This window comes from Peromyscus leucopus, chromosome 20 (genome assembly GCF_004664715.2).
Source record: "Peromyscus leucopus breed LL Stock chromosome 20, UCI_PerLeu_2.1, whole genome shotgun sequence".
NCBI classification, from domain to species: Eukaryota; Metazoa; Chordata; class Mammalia; order Rodentia; family Cricetidae; genus Peromyscus; species Peromyscus leucopus.
The window spans coordinates 61,425,899-61,447,913 of NC_051080.1; the positions used below are offsets into that span (position 1 = coordinate 61,425,899).

General features: G+C 43.7%; 1 protein-coding gene across 1 annotated transcript in view; it reads left to right on the forward strand.

Moving 5' to 3' along the window:
* Deptor (DEP domain containing MTOR interacting protein) overlaps positions 1-22,015 on the forward strand; it is a 157,272-nt gene that overhangs the window by 113,907 nt on the left and 21,350 nt on the right. The window contains exons 7-8 of the mRNA XM_028871913.2: positions 3,105-3,175; positions 5,311-5,415. Of these exons, the coding sequence (XP_028727746.1) occupies positions 3,105-3,175; positions 5,311-5,415 (176 nt within the window). The remainder of the gene's footprint in view (positions 1-3,104; positions 3,176-5,310; positions 5,416-22,015) is intronic.

The window sequence follows — 22,015 nt, forward strand, 5'->3', positions numbered from 1 at the left end:
TCAGTGCCTAACACTCATAAGGAAGAAGGGTGGGTATATAGAAGTCTGCCCCTTGGAATTCATTGGTGTCTTGCAGTTTCAAAACCTATTCATCAGCCTCCATGAGGACTTTGAACCATCATAAGGGCGAGATGGCTTAAAACATAAAAGTGCTTGAATACAACCCTGACAACCTGAGTTCAATCCCCAAAACCCTCAGAACCTATGTAAACATTCAAGGAAAGAACCAATGCCACAAATTTATCTGACCTCGTAGCCTCTCTGTGTGTCTATCTCTGTCTGTCTCTGTCTCTCTCTCTCTGTCTCTCTCTCTCTCTCTCTCACTCACTCTTTCACAGGCATACACACTCTCTGATAAATAAACATATTAGCCATCTCTATATATCAGAATAATATATATTTAGTAATAGATATAAGTATCTGACCTCAACACTCTCCCAAAAGTACAAAGCCATAGCTGTTGCCATAATCTGTGTCATGGTGGTGAGTAAGAGGGAAATCTGCAGGATAATTCCCTGGGTCTCAAAGATTCTGTTTCTCAACCCAAGAAAAAGAAAAAGAACATTAAAATAAACGGCCGGCCCTGCTGCCAAAAATGTCATTAATTTTCATAACCCCCTGAGGAGTCACAGGCCTGGAGAGGAGCTCGTCTGCTAAGCAATAAGATCTCAACCCCCATACACTCTCTGCTTTTCCTACCTCCTCTCTGTCTCCTGAGACATTCATTTCTCATCTTGATATTTGACCTGGTCCCTCATCCTTAGCAAACATTGATCCATGTTCAAAGCGTTCTGAAAAGCAGAAGTAGTCATCCCAACCACCTGTCCCCTTCACAAGAAGCAGTTCTTGGCTCTTCTCTAGGAGAGTGCTTCTTAAGCCTGGGGCTCACTCGGCAAGTGGGCCCAGCTGCCTGGGGGATCATGCAGGCCTGGCCCTTGCGGCTGGCTGCACACTTGTTGGGGGCCAGTGTCTGACCTCTGAATGAATGCCACCAGCAAAGGGAACTGGAGGCGGGAGCTTCTCCAGATTGGACCCTGGCCCTGGCTCCTTCCATATTTTGTGGCACTTAAATCTCTGCTGTGCATGTACCCATGTTTGGACGTTTCCTGTGCCCTATGCCCACTAGCTACCCTGGAAGGCTAGGACAGCCCCTCTCCCATTCCAGACGATCAAAGACAAGACAGGGCAATTCATTAGTGGGGGATGGACGGCGATGTTCATCACTAGGAGGATTTCATGCAGCTGTCTCGATTGCCTTGGTAGACAACATCAGTGAGCTGAGAACAGACAGACAGCCCTCCAGACTGTTCCCTTGTGGAATTTCTGAGACAGCATAGCCCAGGAGGACAGCGTGACAGTTGCTGAGAACACGGGCCCTGGCACCCATGCCTGAATTGGATCCTAATTCTACTACCCATGCTTTACGACAGCGTCTTGGACACGCACACATTAACTTTTCTGAATCGGTTTTCTTACCTATAGAACTAATGGCAAAAAAGAAAGAAAATTTTAAAAGCTTAAATACCAAGTATGATATCTTTAAGCTTTGAGACCACCAGGCACTTACTTCGGTGATTTTAGGATTTTTCTATTCTATCTTGAAGCCTTAAGACCGTCAGGCACTTCTGATGTGGTTTTAGGGTTTTCTACTATGAGTTTATTATATCTAATTTCACTGTCAAATGAAGCAAGCGTGGGGATCTACAGCTTCAATCCCAGCGCTAGAGGCTCAGACAGGATTGCCGTGAACCTGAGGCTGTCTGGGCTGCATAGCATGTAAGCAAGACCCTGCCTATAAATAAATAAATAAATTAATAAATGAATGAATAAATAAATAAATAAATAAATAAATAAATAAATAAATAAATAAATACAAACAGGTTTAAAAAATTAGATTAGTACAGTGATGAGCCATATTCTTTCCCCACCCCACCCCCCCACCCCACATGCAAAACACACAGGGGTTTATTGATAGCAAGCAAACCCGGACTTGGTTGGCGTCCAACACACTGGCTAACCAGGTGAAGGAGGACAGCTCTGAGCTCTCAGGGTGTGGGGTTTTTAAAGGGAAAAACCACTAACAGGGTGGTACAAGCCTTGGCATCATATGATTGGCTGAGAGTATGTAACCTCTGGATTTACTGGTTGGGGGTTACAGTTACCATTTTGGGGCAGTCCTGGACAAGTCCCAGGCTCCGTCCTTGAGCTGCCACCATGGGGGCTGGCTGGCCTAGCACGTACTGACTGTGGGGACTGACTCAGTGGCCCAGATGAGCCAGACTCTTTAGAACAGTGGTTCTCAACCCTGCTAACGCTGCGACCCTTTAACACAGTTCCTCATGTTGTGGTGATCCCTAACCACAAAATTATTTTCATTGCGACTTCAGCACTGTGTTTTGCTACTGTTAGGAACTGTAATGTAAAATATCTGACATGTAGCTGGTCTTAGGTCACCTTTGTGAAGGTGGTTCCGTCCCCAGAGGGGACGGGATCCACGAGTTGAGAACCGCTGCTTTAGATCGTTAGTTCAGGTAGAGATTAAATGAATAATGGATTTGACCGGGTGCAGGGAAGTAGCCCAGCTCGTGGAGAGTACTGGTCTGGCTCCTCAGAGCTCGATGCAGCATCCTTATGTTCCCAGGTTATTTATTAGAAGAAAGAATGAAGCTTAGTAAGTGGGGTGTGTGCATGCAGTATGTGGGGGACAGGGAGTTGGATGGAGCCAGTATCTGCAGTATGGCCAATGGACTGCTGGCATTTGACATATCTAGATACATGTAAGGACTGGGAAGAAAGAGCTGGAAGAAGTGGAAGCATAGATAGCCTTTTCTTTTATAGGAAAACTCCATTCCTCCCCTTGTCTCCTTCCAAGGCATCTTGGTTTCTTTTCCTTCACTTTCTCAACCTCCCTGCATCCCCGTGGTTCAGAAGGCAGGTTTCAAATACTCTTTGCTGGTATTTCCTGTCTGCTCAGCTAGAGGATAAACGTGAGGTGGAGGTCGTTGCCACTCTTACTGGTTAGCAGTCTGGAGGAGGCATTCATGAAATGACTAGGAGAAGGACTCAGGAGCTGTGCATTCTCTGACACTCTGTCTGTCTCTCAGTGCTGAAGAGACCCGTCACTTCTGAGGAACTCTTGACTCCTGGAGCTCCGTATGCAAGGAAGACATTCACGGTAAGTCCCGCTCCTGTGCACGCCCACCTGTCAGTGTGTGGCTTAGGGACCAAACTGAACACTTTTCTCTAATTCCTCCTCCCCCCCTTTTTTTATTTTTTATTTTTATTTTTATTTTATTTTTTGAGACATGGTCTCCTTATGTAGCCCTGGATGGTCTGGAACTCACTATGTAGACCAGGCTGGCCTTGAACTCACAGGGATCTTCCTGCCTTTGAATCCTAAGTGTTGGGATAAAGATGTGTGTGGCCACGCCCATCTGCACATTTTGTTTTTTACTTGGTTATAAAAGTAGTCTTTCTGAATTCTAATACAGTGAAATGCATTCAGACCTCCCTTGATTTGTTAGTGACATTTTAAGATCTTTTTGACTTGTCCTTTTAAGTATCTACTATGCACTGATTCTAATGTAATTAAGTACTTTTTTTTTGTTTGTTTGTTTTTTTTGGTTTTTCGAGACAGGGTTTCTCTGTGTAGCTTTGCGCCTTTCCTGGAACTCACTTGGTAGCCCAGGCTGGCCTCAAACTCCCAGAAATCCGCCTGCCCCTGCCTCCCGAGTGCTGGGATTAAAGGCGTGCACCACCACTGCCCGGCTTGTAATTAAGTACTTTTAAGACAGATGACAATACAAAAAATTTCTTCTTCATTACAGTTAATTCTAAAAATCCCTAAGATGTTAGGATTATTCTAAGGAGGAGAAAGGAAACAGTAGGGTAAATGTCAGTGTGTGTTGAGGTGTGTAGCCACGTGACTGCGGAGCCCTGTGTAGTCTCCTGTAGCTGAAGACTCTCTCCCTTTCTTGGTGTTCCCACAACCTTCTTCCTGCCGTCCCCAGACCCTGTTGATTTTATTCAAAAGGAATCTAAGTTATTTTTCTGAAGGATTTCACATAACCTCAAACTATGTGTAGCCTGGGATGACTTTGAATTTCTGACCCTCCTGCCTCCGCCTCTGAAGTATACCAGGATAGCAGTCCACATTGGGTTCATGCAGTGGGGGGCTCAAACCCAGAGCCTCTTGCATGCTAGGCAAGTACTCTACCAACTAAGAGACATCCCCAGGCCTGTTCACGTGATCTTATCGGTACCATCTCCCCTATTCCGCTTGCTTTCTGCTCTCAGCCTGCAGCGTCCATATCAATAAACTTGAAGAACATCTCCTCTCTCTTCCTCTGTTTCCCAACTTTCGTTATTAACCTCAAAGAAGAGAACGTTTTCCCACACGTTCATTCACACCCCAGAACGTTGCTGAGGACCCCTCCCAGGCTGAGCCCTGGGGAGTTAACATAAGAAGGAAGGGCTGTTATGTCTGTATCAAAAAGGCACAATGTACATTTGAAAGAGAAACTAGACATATTAAATTCATTGTCGTGAATCCTAAAACCGCAGACGTGCCTGATAGTCTTAAGATTTTCCATCTGAGTTCCCACTCGCCCTCTTGCTTTTGCCCAGTCTCCAGCTGTTGAGAAGTGGATGTTTTAAGAGCATTCGTTTTCTTTTTGTTTAGGAGCCAGCATCACTAACCCTTGACTGTGAGGGTGTTTCGGGTGGCATATGTGCTAAGGATGCCCCTGGAGCCATCCAGGGAACCTACCTGTCGGTTCTGATTCGGTAGGAAAAAGTATGCTTTGGTGCCAAACAATGTTTGGACCAGAGTCTGTTTGTAAACTGTGAACTTTATCTTCTTTCTCACTTGGTTTTCTGGGTACTGCAAACTGCCTTTGAAAAGAGGCCAAGACTCTTCTGTCTCCCTGCCGTTAGTAGTTGAAGATGTTCTCCTAGACTTCCATGTAGCTGGGTCGAAGTCTGTCATTTGGCTATGAAAGAAAGATCATGTTGAGTTAGAGATTGAATCTAGAGAGAAAGTGCAGCGATGTCTTTACGGTCTTCTCAGACATCTACTGGGGTGTGATATGAAATTGGCTGCCAGCGGTTTCCTGGGGAGTGACCTCCCCAACACAAACAGGTTATGTGTCTCCACTACATTTTCATTCCCCCGACACACCAGAGATGAAACAAAGAAAAAAGATATGTCAAGACACGTAGTTAATCTGGGGTCAGACTTCACTCTCTTGGGAAGACAGGCAGATTGCCAGGGACAGTCTGCTGTTTGCTAATTGTGGTTTTCCTCTCTAGATTGTCGGCGATGCGGTTGGCTGGGGCTTTGTGGTGCGAGGAAGTAAGCCATGCCACATCCAGGCTGTGGACCCCAGTGGACCTGCAGCGGCAGCAGGGATGAAGGTACGATCGATCGACTCTGGGCTCACTCTCTTCTGTCTACTCTGGCATCTTCAGGGAGCATTCATTGATTGATTTTTTTCCCCTTAATTTCCATTTCTAAGTTTCCCCCTGTGTCTTCCCTTCCCTCAGAAAGAGTCAAATCTGTAGGGTGTAGTGTCACATACCTGTAGTCCCAGCACTCTGGCCACAAAGGCAGGAGAATCCTCCTAAGTTGGCAAACCATCCAATCAGAAACCAGTGGTTACCCCCACACCAGTCAGGCCACTGTTGCCCCAGTAGGCACATCATGCTTAGTAGATTGGTATTACAGCATGCAGATTCTACCACTGGGTAAGTGCAATGATAACTTTTCTCCTTAGTTCCAGCTTGATTTCTCTATGTCCTGCAAACCAAGTGTATTGTGTCTTCAGCAATCACACTTGCTATCTATCTATAGGGGACAGCTAAGAGCAATGTCAATAACCCATGATCCTTTAGGGGTCCTTGTGGGGGCCTTCCTGACTAATAACTCATAGGGAAATATCCCATGCCTGGTGCTGAGATTTTCATCTAGCAATCTATGCATTCTAATGGAAAACATGGTACAGAAATGCAGGGAACCTGTGTTCAAGGTCCTTTATAAAAAAACATGTGTTCTTAATTAGCATACAAAGCAATTGATTTCCATAAGGGTTCTTCATACAACCTTGACTTTGGTAAATGTGCCTCTCATTCCCTCTTCTCCTGGTCCTCCTCACTTGTCCCCTGCTGACATCTGTATGTAACCCACAGTATTACCCCCACATGTGATTTCTGTGTCTAAGCATCTTTATCTAGCACCATTTTGTTCCATCTTGGCTGAGCTAGTATGAGGAGAGGATTCAAAAGACTGGAATGTTCCATCATTCCTCACACACGTTCATTCAATGCTCCCGCCCTCTCCCACCATGTCCTCACCTAGTGCTGTAAACCAGGGCAGCGGTGGCAACATGGAGATCTTCCTCTGGCATTGGCTTGCACAGTTTTAAAGGGGGGGGGGACGACACTGACTAAGCATGACTCAGAGAAGCAGAGAGCAGTGTACTGCTCACCACTGCTCTAGTATTACAGTCTGATTCTACCCCCTTCCCCATTTGAAGAACACATCTCACTAGTACTTATGCTCCAAATGATGCCAGCCTCCTTGGCTAAAGTAGCTAGGGATGGAGTCCTTCCTACAATGGATACAGAAGCAAAGGAACTGGGTGGGAGAGTTGCCTAGGGTCCTGAAGAGCAAGCCCTTGTTTCCCAGCTAAGGATGGGTTTTTCATTTTCTAAGGAACTTTTGGCTAAAAGAAGGATTTTGTATTTTACTTCCACAATGACTACCCAGTATAAATTATTTTTGGTATGTTCCTTCATTTCTGAGCATGTACTCCTTCACATGAGGAAGGGTTTGGCTTAAAACACATTTCCTTTGAGGAGGAAAGCAATGGATTCTTGTGGCAGCTGAAGACCTTGCTCTGCTAGCTAGCCAAGCAGACTGGGAACTTAATTGGTTTTAGTTCATCTCTTGTGATGAACTGTGGAGCAACTTTCCTGGGCATTGAAAACTGGTTAATTAGCTAACTCTTTATGCACCTGAACAGTTGTTGTGCTAACTTTCCCCTGTTTTTATAAACTAATAGTTTATTTAGTTCACATTCCTGTCTTCTCCAGAGGTGTATGATGGTTTTCATGCGCCACAGAGCAGGGCAGATTTTATCAGAGTGGCTTCTCTACAACTGGACTGTACAGCATTCTAGTTCAGCAACATGCCCTGCCCTGAACGTCTCCACCCCAACACCTTCTAGCCTCTTCTTGGAAGTTAACCAAACACATTCAACACATTAGCATATTCATGACTCTTCTAAATCTGTCAGGGGAGGAGTGTTTTTAAATTAGTTTATCACGTAAGAGAGATGCCAGTGCATGCCTGTAATCCTGGGACACAGGGAGTAGGATCAGAAAGATTGTGAGTTCAAGGCCAGCCTGTGCAACATAGCAAGACACTGATGGGAGAGAAGGTGGGTGGGGACATAATAATCATATAAGAAGATACACTTGGCCAACCTGCATATATGTATGTATGTATATGACTATATATAAATATATGTATGTGTGTATATATGTATATGACTCTGTGTATGTGTATTCCACTATATGTTTATTTGATTTTGTTTGTTTGTTTTTAAACAAACCTCTCCTATATCCTAAGCTGGTTTTAAGCTCAGGATCCTCTGGTCTCTACCTTCTAAGTGCTGGACTTATAGGTGTGTAGCCCACTCCCAGCTTAGAGATCCTATTTTTTGGTGGGCAAAGGGGGCATATTGAGACAGGGTTTCTCTGTGTAGCCCTGGCTGTCCTGGAACTTGCTTTGTAGACCAGGCTGGACTCAGACTCAGAGATCTGCCTGGCTCTGTCTCTGGAGTGCTGAGATTAAAGGCCTATACCATACATTCTAATCACGCTGCTGATTACAGGGAAAATGATGATGAATGTCATACCTTCATAGATTAGCTGTGTATATTCACTAGAAATTATTTTGTGTATTTTCCTACCTAAAGCACTGAGTGAATTATCTCCTATTAACATGCCTGTTGCTTCTGAATAATTTCACTTCCATAATAAGCCCTTGTGGGTGAGCAGCTTGGCTCAGCAGGAAAGGGTGCTTGCCTCCAAACCCAGTGACCTGGGTTTGCTCCCGCCCACATGTTGGCAGGAGAGAACCAATTTTCACAGGTGATCTCACCCTCTCACCAGTTGGTCCTCTGATCATGATGCATGAGCTGTGTCCTGTGTGCATACCAACAAACAAGTAAGTGTCAAAAAATTAAAGTGAATCATATAATCTCATCTTTATAGCTTGTTTTCACTAACCCGCCATAGCTTTGCTGGCTTCATATAGGAAGACTCTGGGTTTTATTTGTACAGCATTGGGTTTAGGACTTCAACAGGGTATCCTTGGAGAAGGATCTGTGGACCTGGATATTTAGTGACCTCGGTTGTCGGTGGATAGAAATTTTCCAATGTGACTGAGGATAGAGCTTCGTGGCGGAACATTTGCCGAGCATGTGGGGTGCTTTAGGTTTAAGACCCAGTATTGGGGTTGGGGGAGGGAGAATGGAAGTGGAAGAAAGAAAGAGAAAGAAAAAAGAAAGTACCTTGTGTTTGGGACAGGTGCCTCTTTTAATTTTTAAAAACTTATTTCAGTGTATGTAGATGGACAGTCTTATTAAATAAGAAACACAGAGCCAAATGCAGAGTTAAAAGCCCAAGAGGGCTGGGCAGTGACAGCGCATGCCTTTAATCCGAGCACTCGGGAGGCAGAGGCAGGTGGATCTCTGTGAGTTCTAGGCCAGCCTGGTCTACAGAGCGAGATCCAGGAAAGGTGCAAAGCTACATAGAGAAACCTTGTCTCAAAAAAAAAAAAAAAAAAAAAAAAAAGCCCAAGAGGTCAGAGCAGTAGCTAAGAGCTGATACTAAAACCCTTTCTTACCCTTCACTGCTACTGCCGCCCTTCCCCTCAGAAAGAGACCTACTTCCTGTGTGTCTGTGTTTTTATTGACTTTCTGTTCTGCCTTCTCATTGGTTGTAAACCCAACCATATGACCTCCTCATCACTGCCTGTCTATACAGACCTCCAGGTCTCTATGTTTGGTATTGAGATTAAAGACATGTGTCTCCATGCTGGCTGTATCCTTGAACACACAGAGATCTGCACCACCACCACTGCCTGGCTTCTTGCCTGGCTTCTGCTATGGCTTGCTACCCCCAGACAACTTTATTTATTAACATACAAATAAAATCACATTTCAGTACAAATGAAATATCACCATAAGAGTGTGTGTGTGTGTGTGTGTGTGTGTGTGTGTGTGTGTGTGTGTGTGTGTAAGTGATGGTTCATGATAATTGTCAGTTTGATCCAATCTACAATCATCTGGGAAGGGAGTATCAGTGTGGGATTGTTTAGATTAGGTTGGTCTTCAGGTATGTGTATGGGAGGTTGTCTTGATTGCATCATTTGAGGTAGGAATGAACAGCTGTCTGCTGTGGGTAGCACCATTCCCTAGGCAGAGAACTGTCCAAGAGCAGAGAAAGCAAGCTGAGCAGAAGTATATACTTAAATATTTATATTGCTTTCCATTCCTGGTTATGTATATGATATAACAAGTTTCCTGCAGCTCCTTCTTCTGTGGACTGTAACCTGGAACTATAAGCCAAAATAAACCCTTTCTGTCCTTTTTTTGTCAGGGTGTTTTTGGTTTTTCAAGACAGGGTTTCTCTATGTAGCTTTGCGCCTTTCCTGGAACTCACTCGGTAGCCCAGGCTGGCCTCGAACTCACAGAGATCCGCCTGCCTCTGCCTCCCAAGTGCTGGGATTAAAGGCGTGTGCCACCACCGCCCCGGCTTGTCAGGGTGTTTTATCACAACTAGAAAAGAAACTAAGGCAGTGTATGTGTTTAGGTACGGTATGTGTATGTGGTATCTTGCACATACATGTGTGTATGGATGTGTACCAGAGGAAGGACATTGGGTACCTTCCTCTATCACTCTCTGCAATAGTCCTTGGAGGCCAGATTTCTGTCTGATCCTGGAGCTCCCATTTTACATCAAGGGTAGCAACAAGCAAACCCCAGGATCCTCTTGTCTCTGCTTTCTCAGTGTTGGGATAATAGGCGTGTGCATCACACAGAGCTTTTATGTGAGTGTTATGACCTGAACTCTGGTCTTCTGCTTATGCAGACAATGATATTACCTGCTGAGCCACTTTTCTAGCTCCCTTCCTATTTGTTTGTTTGTGACAGGGTCTCTTGTGTCCCACACTAGCCATGAACTCCATGTAGCCAAGGGTGACCTTAAACTCTTGGTCTTCCAAACACTGTGGTTACAGGTGAGAGTCATCTTGCTCAGTTGTGGTTTACATGGTGCTGGGAATCAAACTCAGGACCTCTGACAAGCTAGGCAAGTGCTCTAGGACTGAGCTGTTTCCCTGGCCCCAGATGTAAAGCGACCATCTTAACATCTCTGGCCCTCTCTACAAAACTGAATGCCATGATCGATTTGTGTTCTGGTTTGGATCTGAGATGTTTTGAATGCTCACTTCCGGGCTTGTGGTCGTGTTAACAGGTGGGGACTGACTGCTAGGAAAAAAGTCACCAGGCACCAAACACAGGCCTTTAAAGGTTAAATCCTCTCCCGGTTCCAGCTGCAGCCACCACTTCCTGGTGCTTTGCCTTGTAGACAGTTGCACTGCCTAATGGTTCTGCCACCCCACCTTCCCCTGAGTAATGAACTAAGGCTCCTGAGACTTTGAGCCCAATTCAACATGTCCTCCAGTAAGTAGTTTCTGTTAGGAATTTAACCACAGTGACTAGAGAAGTAACTAAGACCCCTTTGTCAGGTCTCTGTCTTTCTCTTTGTCTCTTCCTGTTTATGGGAATAAAGCCCTACACCTAGCCATCATGACTTTCCCGAGCAGGAGAGTTTCTGCTCTGTCCCTGGAGCCGCATCGTTTTACTGCTTCAGTTGCTTAGAGCAGAGGTCATCTCAGAGGGTTTTGGTGTTTACCATTTCTCTCTCCAATATTTCACCTTGTGATGGCGATCAGAATGCTTTAGGATGTGGGCCACCAGTATGGGGACAGGGACAGGCCCAGGCTGATGACAATGGGTGCTTCCTTCCTCAGTTAATACCTCAAGATCTTTCTAGCCAGCATCTTTGAATTTGGAGCTACTCCAAGTTTGTAAAGGGTCCCACACACACACCTTTCTTCCTCCTTTCTTTCTTCTTTCCTGAAACAGGGTCTGATGTATTTCAGCCTGGCTTTGAACTTGCTGTGTAGCCAAGGACGACCTTGAGTCTACTACTTCCATTAGCACAGGGGACCTGGGCACCATTCTCCATTCAGGAGGTGCGTTGTGAATTCTAGACAAGCACTCTACATACAACTGAACCACATCCCAGCCCCACCTCTTTAACCCTTTTTCTGCCGCTCTCATGAGGAAGTCAGTTCTTTCTCCCTTGCTGTTTTAGAGTCTAAAGAGTGTGCTGTGGACACTGGCTTCATGTCCCATCCCACTCTTCTGCAGTCACATCCAGTCTAACCCTGATTCTAGACCCCAATGAATTTATGGTCGTTTTGTAGGCATCCTTGGTCCAAGTTGGGTCCGAGTATTTACATTTCACAAATACCTTGTGATGGCTCCGTGTCTGGCTCTTAAGTTAATCTAATGAAGTAGCTCTGGCACTTAACGTGCACTAATGGCTTCCTGTTCAATGCCAGATGTAGCTAGAGATTCCTTGATCTAGGCCCTACCCATGAGAACCTTATACCCTGCCCTGGGTCCTGCCCTAGGCTGGACGCACTCTTTTCTTCCAAGGCTCAGATATTATGTTAGTTTCTCAGGGAAGCCTTGCTTAACTACGTTTCATTCTCTAGTTCCTCTTTATTGTATAACGCTGCTGTTTTAGTTAACTCAGGCTAAAATAAAAATCCCTTAGGCTGGGTAGTTTAAATGACAACATTTGTTTGAAAGTCAAATATCAAGGTTTGTGGTAGGGGGCAGCTTCTTGGTTTACAGATCACTGTCTTTTTTTTTTTTTTTTTTTTTTTTTTTTTTTTTAGCAAGAGCAAGCTCTCCTGTTGCTTGTCATGAAAAATACTCATGCTATTCATGAGCTCGTCTGCATGACCTATCTGTTCCCTAAGTTCCCCCTACTGATATTATCCCACCCTAAGAATAGGAATTCAGCATAGATTTTGGGAATAGTACACAAATATTCAACCCCTAAGACTCATTTTCTGTATAATCAGAATCTGAAAATATGTATTTATATGTTTATCTCCAATACCTAGACTGTAGATTACTATCAGTCTAAATAACTGTAGTCCCAATATCTAAGACAACCCCTGGCATTTAATAACTGCTTGAAACAAATTTATTAATCCAGTGGTATTTCTATGAAAGGGGTCAGAGAATATATGTACTAAACATCTGCATTTTGTCTTCAGATGTTTTACCGCCATGATCTCTTTTATTTTTCCAACCTCTTATGAAGATACATGGAAACAGGCTCCCAGCTTTACAAGTGAGGAGATAAAGACCCAACGTTTAAATGTCAGGACTAGATTCCAATTATTATGCTGGTGGTGATGGTGGTGGTGGTTGTTGCTGCTGCTATGGTTGCTTTGAGACAGAGTCTTACTATCTATCTACCCCAGGCTGGCCAGAATCCCATCATGTTGCCCAGGCTGCCTAGGACTCTTTATTCTGCCTCTGTCTTCCCTTGTTTGGAGCCATGGTATTATTTTAAGAAATCTATGAGCACAGTAGATGACAATCCCATTAAGTCATTAAATGCTTGGTAAAGAACTAATGAATGGGTGATTTTTCATATGTTTCTTTCATAAATTCCTTTTCTACAGAAGGGAATTTATATTCTATTCAAAGCACTCAAGAGGCAGAGGCAAGTGGTTCTCTGTGAGTTCAAGGCTAGCCTGGTCTACAGAGTATGTTCCAGGACAGCTGGGCTACACAGAAAACCCGGTCTCAAAAAAAACAGAGAGAGAGAGAGAGAGAGAGAGAGAGAGAGAGAGAGAGAGAGAGAGAGAGAGAGAGAGAGAGAGAGAATAGTCACATGCTCACCTGGATTGACTTGAAGAAGATCAAATAAATAACTTGTTCTTGGCACCAGCCCCTCACTTGGACCAGAACTAGATCTTACAGGGTCACCCAAGGGAACCCTCCCTTTTGTTAGTTTAATCAACCCTTTTATCGAGCCCTTGTTAGAGCAAGCGTCCAGCCTTCAGGCTTCACTGGAGCTTGGGCCGTACTTAACAAATACAGAACAAGAGAAGTCCATGGCCTTTTCTGGAAAGTTTTTTTTTTTTCTTTTCTTTTTCTGGTGGGAATAATTACATCTTGTGAGAACCAGTGTTCGAGTGTTCATGCTGCTCTGTGCCAAGTCTCAGAGGCCTTTCTAGATTCCTGGCTTCTTTTCTTGTTTCCTGCTGTGATGAATTGATGGATGTTGGCTTACGGTGCCTCATTCCTCTGTTGGCTGGTTTCTTTGTATGTTTATGTAGAAACAACTACCTGAGTCACAATGAGGAATGAAGGGCATTGCCTCCTCCCACATTGCAGAGACCTTCCTTTCACCCAGAGAAAACATTTTCAAAATCCCTCTCATTGCTCCTCCCTTCCCATGACAATCCTGTATGTTGCATGGAATTTTCCACTCCTACCAAGAGAGACCAGTTTCCTGCCCAATCAGTCAAGCTAATTAGTAAGTGATGGTCGTAGAATGACCATCAAAACAGATGTAAAAAAAATACACTGGGCTCTGAACAGCTCTCAAATAAATAGTTCTTTTTTTTTTCAGTCAATAACTACTGATTGATGCCATGTGCTAATTGTCACAGTGGGCCGTCATGGATTTACAGCTGAGCAAAGAAGAAGACTTTAAGTTATCCTGGACTAAATATATAATTACATATATATATAATTAGTTGCATATATGTATATCTGATATGTTAACTGTGAAGGAGAAGAAAGTGCTCGTACTTTTTAACAAGATGATGGGGGCTGAAAGGGAGTGCCTCCTTAAGGAGAGAAGAATTGAGCCCAGGTCTAAAGAATGAATAGAAATCAGATAAATGTCTGTCTGTGCACTATGTACATGGATTCAGAGGCTGTGTCTTCAGAGCATATATTTTCCTTTTCTCCACTTCTGAGTCATCAAGGAAGTAAGTTGTTTATCTTTGCCTCATATTCCCATTGATGTTGGGTCAAAGCTCATGGGTCCAGGTGACCATTGACTGAGCCCTTGGAATCCATGAGCAAAAATAAACCATCCTCCTTGTACGTTGTGTCTATGGGTTCTTTTCTTTTCTTTTTTTTTACAGCAAGGCAAAAGCAATACAGTTTCGTAAATATTGGGGGCATACAAATTAAAACATAACTAACGCATACATATAGCTCATTTGGGCATGGTGGAGCACACCTATAACCCCAGCATTTGGGAAATAGAGACAGGAAGATCAGGGGTTGAAAGTCATTCTTGGCTACCTAGTGAGTTCATGGCAAGTCTGAACTATGTGAGACCCTGTGTCAAGAACAAATTTTAAAAAGTCATAACTCAAGAAGACAAATAATAACAAGAAAATATAAAAATGCTCTAAAAATAAACTCTATAAAAATCAGGAATGAAGCTGGGCGGTGGTGGCACACGCCTTTAATCCCAGCACTCGGGAGGCAGAGCCAGGCAGATCTCTGTGAGTTCCAGGCCAACCTGTCTACAGAGCGAGATCCAGGACAAGCACTAAAGCTATACAGAGAAACCCTGTCTTGAAAAGAAAAAAAAAATCAGGAATGAATATCCAGTAAGTATATGAAAAGTTGTGTAACACCATTAACCTCACGGAAATGCAAAATCAGTGGAATGGCCGTGAAAAACAGATGACGTATTTCCATGTGTGTGTTGGGGTAGGGGTGTGCAGTCCCTAAAAATAGAAAGACCCCAGAAAGGAGCACAGCACCTTGGAAAACAGGAATGAAATTCATGAGTGGACTGCAGTATTTGGAGAACTGGGGAGGGGTGGGGAGCAATGAGCCCTTAGGCTAGGACCGTGTTTGGTTGCCTGCATTTTATTATCATCCGCTAAGACCTTTTCTAATCTGTGAAATGTGGATGCCAAGGATCCACAGCTTGCTTTAGCCATTGGCTCTAAAGTGTGTATATGACATGCTCTGTTCTGAAAAACAAGGCCAAATTCACATCTACTAAGACACAGTTTCTCATCTTTTAAGGGCTCTGAGCCCCTCACACCACAGAAGAGCAGATGAACTAGAGAAAGGGAGCTCAAGCATGTCATCCCGAGTTTTTACGCAGTCCTAACTTCCCACAGTACAATCCACCGCTTCGGTTGTATAGTTTGGTGGCTTTGCTCTGTCATTCACATCATAGGACATGTCTGCCACTCCAAGTTCCCAGTGCCTCTCTTTTCTCAGCTCCTCACCAGCGGCAACCACGGAGGGGATTTTTGCCATTCATTAGGTTTTTAGAGCCAAACAGAATCCTTGGCGACTTCAGGCAAATGGTTTCGCTTCTCTTTGACTTGGGTCTGCTGAAGACATAGACTCCACATCTTCCTCGGGGTTGGAGAGTGAGATCGCGTAGGCAGACCCTCACCGCCCCCGCAACCATGACGGACATGTTGTCCCTCCCTCCTCCCCCTCAGTATGAATGCCTCGGCAGGTTTTAAGAGGTGACCAGTCATACCCAGTGTGTAAAGTAAATCCGAAGCTTTCTTCAATCCTGGACTGTCTCCATATCCCCGAGACTAGAAAACAGCCGGAAGATTCAGGAAGGGTTCTGAGTGTTGAGAGGGAAAGATGGTCATGGTTTGGTTTCATACGTTTAGCATCTGGAGCTACGAAACAAATGTTCCTCTTGTTTTAAGGCATCCTGGTTTTCTTCTAAAAGCACCGAAGAACAAATGTAGCGGCCAGGTGTCACGAAAATGGCTCAATTAAAGAAGGGGGAGTGGACAGTTGCAAAAACTGCACACACATTCTTTACATGTCCTGGAGTGCCTGCTACCTAAAATGCCCTGAGGCAGGCCCTGGGGTCCAGTTGTGCTTAAGGCCAGCCAAGGTCCTTACCCTCAGGGTTCCAAGTCTAATGATGAGCCAGATATTAATAATTTCCAAATACTTAACGACATATGATGTCACTAATGCAACTATTGGTTACCTGTACACATTCCATGGCCAATTATGATTCAGGAATTTGGCAGGAAGCTTCCTGCCGGAAAGCCTTGGGTTCTGGGACACAGTAAGCTTGCACATTTCATTGTCTTTAGGATTGAACAAGGAAGACTATGTCGTTGAGTGTTTCATTTTGCCTCGTGCGTCAGTCTCTTCAATCTGCCCCCACATTTTCTTATGCCAGATGAAATCGACTCTTGTCACTATTACATTTACAGCATATGTTCTCCTGAGGACAGGCTCGGGGAGACAGTGATGAAAACATTGGTCTGGCAGAGGGTCAGCTGGCTGGGGCGGGAAGAATGGTACTGAGTTGATTGAATGCTTTGTTTTGCGGATTCCTGATCCTCCTCCAGTCTCTTTGGTCTCAGTGAATGTCATCACCGCCCACCCAGTTTGTCAGGCCAAGGATCTGAAGGCCACATTTGCTTCTCTCTTTTCCCTTCAGTTTAAGATATCCTCAAAATGCATTGTAAGTGACTGAACCCTATTTTTATTTTCTTAAAAAGTTGAAGCATGGCACTGGGTACCCAGGTAAAGTTTTAGTCAGACATAAGTCATAGGCAGCATTGAACCCATGAGACATTACTAAAATAACAGTCTTTAAGTGTAAGGTCTGGAATATAATCCCACCTTTTCAATAAGTTTAATTGATAGTTGGTATGAGTTCTAAGAATCATCAAACCCATTTGCATTATCTCTACCATCATTTTTAGTGATAGTCCAGTGATATAGATATGTTCCTCTTTTTCCAGGTAGAGAAAACGAGGCTCAGGTTAGGACTAGATGGATTCATATTTGCATAGGTCTAGATCCTGTGCTTTTGTGATTGATAAACATCTCTGAAAATTACTATCTCAAATGAAGGTATATGTGGGCCAAAGGGTTTAGATGTTCTTGGGGCCAGCAGCAGAATATACTCTTGGAACCACTGCATTGGCTCACACTGTGCAACTATACTCTTCAAGAACATAACTCTGATAACAGCATTTTGGAGAAGTGATACATTCATATTAATAAATAGTTTAAAATTGAAAGGACTGAGCCCAGGAAATTGTAGTCAGAAGGTTTCTCCAGTCCTGCCAGGCCCCCTCAGTCCTGTGGCCCACTTATGAAATAATCACTCAAAAGCTTATATTATTTATAACTGCTCGGCCATTAGCTCAGGCTTATTACTGACTAGCTCTTACACTTAAATTAACCCATAATTCTTATTTATGTTTAGCCACATGGCTTGGTAACTTTTCTCAGTTCTGCCTTGTCATCTTGCTTCCTCTGGATCTGGCTGGCGACTCCTGACTCTGCCCTTCCTCTTCCTACCTGACTTGCCATAGGCCAGAGCAGCTTCTTTATTAACCAATCATAGCAACACATATTCACAGTGTACAGAAAGACATCCTACAGCAGGAAATGAAAAAGCATACTGTATTCCAAGGATTTGAGCAGCCTAACTCTGCTGGCATATGTGATACTTCAAATGTAGCTGGCCTGGTGAGTGAATACTTTTTGTCGGTCTGACACCCCAAAACATGAACAGTATCCAGTGCATCAGGAGAGTGCATGTAGATCCTGCTCATGTGATTATGGATGCCTAAATAAGCTCTGCTGTTTCACCCACAGCTTTAGTATCTGTTTTGTTTCTAATCTCTGAGGTTCTTTTGCATTTATGGTGTGTGTGTGTGTGTGTGCGTGTGTGTGTGTGTGTGTGTGTGTGGTGTGTGTGTGTGTGTATATACTTGTACATCCCACAGCGCAAGTGTGGAAGTCAGAAAACAACTTGCAGGGTTCGCTCCTTCTACTATGTGGGTTCTATCAGTCAGTTAAATGCAGGTGCGCAGACTTGGTAGAAAGCACTTGCCAAGCCATCCCGCTGGCCACGGCATCTGTTTTTTCTTCCCTCTGTGTTTTTCCTGATCATGATCCCAGCTCTATTCTGGCAGAATCCCATATCAATTCTTGTCTTCTTTTGTCCTAAAATTCCCTCTCTTTACTGTCTCTCCTCTAGCCCCATCCATGAGCATAACCCTTCTATCAGTACTACTATGGAATTTGAAGTGAGACAAGCTTCCAGGTTATTAAGGACCCAAGGAAATGTAGACTCCCACCCAGCTGCTGAGGACTTATTGAGCTTCTAAGATCATCTTCAAACCAAATTGACTTCCTAAAAGTGAAGGCAGCTTACTAGATAGACATCAGCTCAACTGAGTTCTGAGATGTGAAGTAGGTTTCTGCACTGTGTACTTCTGTAAATGTAAATACATTGGAGTAGCAATCATTTGGTTTAAAAAAAAAAAAGTTTGAAATCCAGTCATAAATACATCTGAGTTTCCAGACTGTGATCTCTGTTCCCCGTAAGAAGCAGCTTAGGACTTCAAAGATTTCTGAGTCAGCATTATTTTGTGACCATATGCTTGTGTGAGCGTCTCCTCAAAGTTACAGAGTACAAAAAGGAGTTTGTACATCTGCATCACCCTCGTGCAATTTCAGATTATTCGTGAATCATCCAAAAATGCATGGATCTTTAAGAGGGGAATCTCCTAGTTTATTTACTAGAATAAATAGAAATAGGTTAGAATCTTCTAACCTATTTTTTTTATAACTTTTTAAAAACATGCTTTTTCGTTTTCTTCCTTTTCCTTCTACTTTCTCCTCCTCCTTCTACTTCCTCCTCCTTCTACTTCCTCCTCCTTCTACTTCCTTCTCCTCCTCCTACTTCTTCCTCCTTCTACTTCCTCCTCCTTCTTCCTCCTCCTCCTTCCTCCTTTCTCCTCCTCATACTTTCTCCTCCTCCCTTCTACTTCCTCCTGCTTCCTCCTCCTCTTTTTTTCTACTTCTTCCTTCTCCTTCTTCTACTTCTTCCTCCTTGTTTTTTTTCCCAAGTGTAGTGGCATCTTTAATCCCAGCATCCAGGAGACAGAGACAGGTGGATCACTCCAAATTTAAGGCCAGCCTATGTTTCAAGTTCTAGGCCAGCTAAGGTAAATAGAGAGACCCTGTCTCAAAACAAACAAACAGGGTACATTTTTTTTTCTTTCAAAACTGGGTTTGTAGCCCTGGCTGTCTGTTCTAGAACTAGGTCTGTAGGCCAGGCTGGCCTCGAGCTCACAGAGATCTACCTGCCTCTGCCTCCCAAGTACTGGGATCAAAGGCATGCGCCGCCGCCACCTGTTTTTTTGTTTGTTTTTTTAAACAAGGTTCATTTTTTTTAAAGATTTGTTTATTTATTATGCATACAGTGTTTTGCCTGCATGTATGCTTGCAGGCTAGAAGAGAGCACCAGATTTTATTACTCATGGTTATGAGCCACCATGTGGTTGCTGGGAATTGAACTCACGACCTCTGGAAGAACAGCCAGTGCTCTTAACCTCTGAGCCATCTCTCCAGCCCCAACAGGGTGCATTTTTACGTGTGTGTGTGTGTGTGTGTGTGTGTGTGTGTTTGTAAGCTGCTCAGCATGGATAATTAGAACTAAGCTCCAGTCCTCTGCAAGAGCAGCAGGTGCTCTTAACTATTTATTGAACCAGCTCTCAAGTCCCTTTACATATTTTAAGTTAGTTCTTTGGTTCTATTTTTAAGCAGATCCAATGCAGTCACGCTCCTCCCCTTGCTCTGAGTTCATGATGGCAATGACTGTGTCTCTCCCTGGAGATGACATTTCACAGGCCTTCTTTTTTTCTGACTCTTACGTTCATTGTGAGAGAGCCACGGTGTTCCCTAAACATTTGAAGGAATGGTATAAATATCTTGTTTTGGTCTGAGCCCTCATCTATCATGTATTCTCAGCACTGTGTGCAGCCACAAGTCTCTGTCTTTACTGCAATTCATTGGAAAGAGGCTTCTTTGATTAAGACTTAGAGTGTGAACTGTCTGTGGGGAAATATATATGTTTAGAGAGTGGTTCAACACTATGTCAGTTTTGCTAAACAACAGAATTAACCCTGCTCCCCCAGCCTATGATCTCCCCACCATGGACTTTGGAGTATGTTTCCAATACAGGGTATGGATTCCCTCTTGTGGAATGGGCCTCAAATCCAACCATCAAGCAATTGTTACCCCCATAACTATAAAAGGAGGCTTTTCTCTGTCCCGCCTCATCCCGTAGCCACTTCCCAAATTATCACACAGAGGTTTATATTAACTATAAATGTTTGACCAATGATGCAGGCTTATTATTAACTAGCTCTTACATTTAAATTAACCCATTTCTATTAATCTATTTATTGCTACATGGTCTGTGGCTTACCACTCCTCCAGCATCCTGCTTCTTGGGCATCTGTCTCAAATTCACCCTTCTTCTCCCTGTATCTCTGTTTGGCTTTCCCACTCAGCCTTATTCTGCCTGGCTGTAGGCCAATCAGCTTTTATTATCAACCAATGAGAGCAACATACAGAAGTGTCCTCCCACAACACATAACAATTTCCACTATTGCATAAACAGGCGTAAATGGGCATGTTAGTGTTGAAGTGCCTAGGGTTCATGGCTGAGCAACATTGATTTTTTCCCTCCCTTAGCAGCCTACACAGTGCCTTCCAGCATTATGATTGTTGAGTGGTTATTGTTGTTTTAGTATATTTAGTTATTTTTTGGAGAAAGGGTTGTATTCTGTAGTTCAGACTGGTCTGAAACTGTCTAGCTCAGACTGGTTTCAAACTCATGACTTTCATCCTGCACCAGTCTCCCAAATACTGGGATTGTAGACATGAGCCACTACACCTAGTTTTAATCCATTCATCATATGGGTAGGGAAAGTGAGGTCCACAGAGGTAGAACTACTTATCCAGGAGTTGAGTTTGCTCACTCCTGACCGGGATACTAAGTGAAAGGTTTGAAGTAGGCCAACTTTAGTGTTGGCCCGTTGAAAATTCAGTTTATCTTATTTTCATCCTTCAATCTCACCTCACTTCCACAGTCAGAATCATCCCAACAGCTCATTCCCTGGATTATTTTAACTTTGTATTATTTTTACTTGGATTTTAATCATAACATCAATGCATTGGGTTTTTTTCTTATAAAACATGTCAGAGGATGTTCTACTTCTTACCATAGTCTCACAACTTCTGAAAATAGAGCCAAGTGTCCTCTGTTTTACACAGAGGAAATGAAAACTCAGACAAAGTTTGGTGGTTCATGTCTGTGACCCCAACATGTTAGTAGAGCAGGCAGGAAGGTTTTGATTTCAAAGTTATCAGGGGCTACACAGGGAAACCCTATTTTTATAAAAAAAAATAAAACATTTTGAAGACTCAACTGAGTCATTCAAGGCCAAGTTACTAGTGAATTCCAGCTCTTCAAATGTCATGAATTCCATCCAGGGTACTGGCCTTGAACGTAATCTTCTTGTTTAAAGGAAGCATAAATAACACAGACAACCTTGAAGGAATGCCCAGGCCAGGGTTTCTCAACTTCCAGCAAGCATCAGCATCACCTGGGGGGACTTATATAAGAAATCTGCAAATATGCAGATGTGTAGTGAGTCTGGTAGTGGGCCCCCCGTACGAGCACTGGTATGAAACTGCCCGGTGATTTACATGTGCAGTCAAGAGAGAGAACAACATCCCAGAGCCCCTAAGGTGGATGTAACACTGCATAGACATCATATTGTTGGACCAAGGGCTATGTCCTTTTCACGCCTCCAATTTCTATGGGAGGCCATCCTCTATGGGTTTTTTGTTTTGGTTTGGTTTGGTTTGTTTTTTTGAGACAGGGTTTCTCTATGTAGCTTTGGTGCCTGTCCTGGAACTTCTGTAGACCAGGTTGGCCTGGAACTCATAGAGATCTGCCTGCCTCTGCCTCTCGAGTGCTGGGATTAATGGCGTGCGCCACCACCACC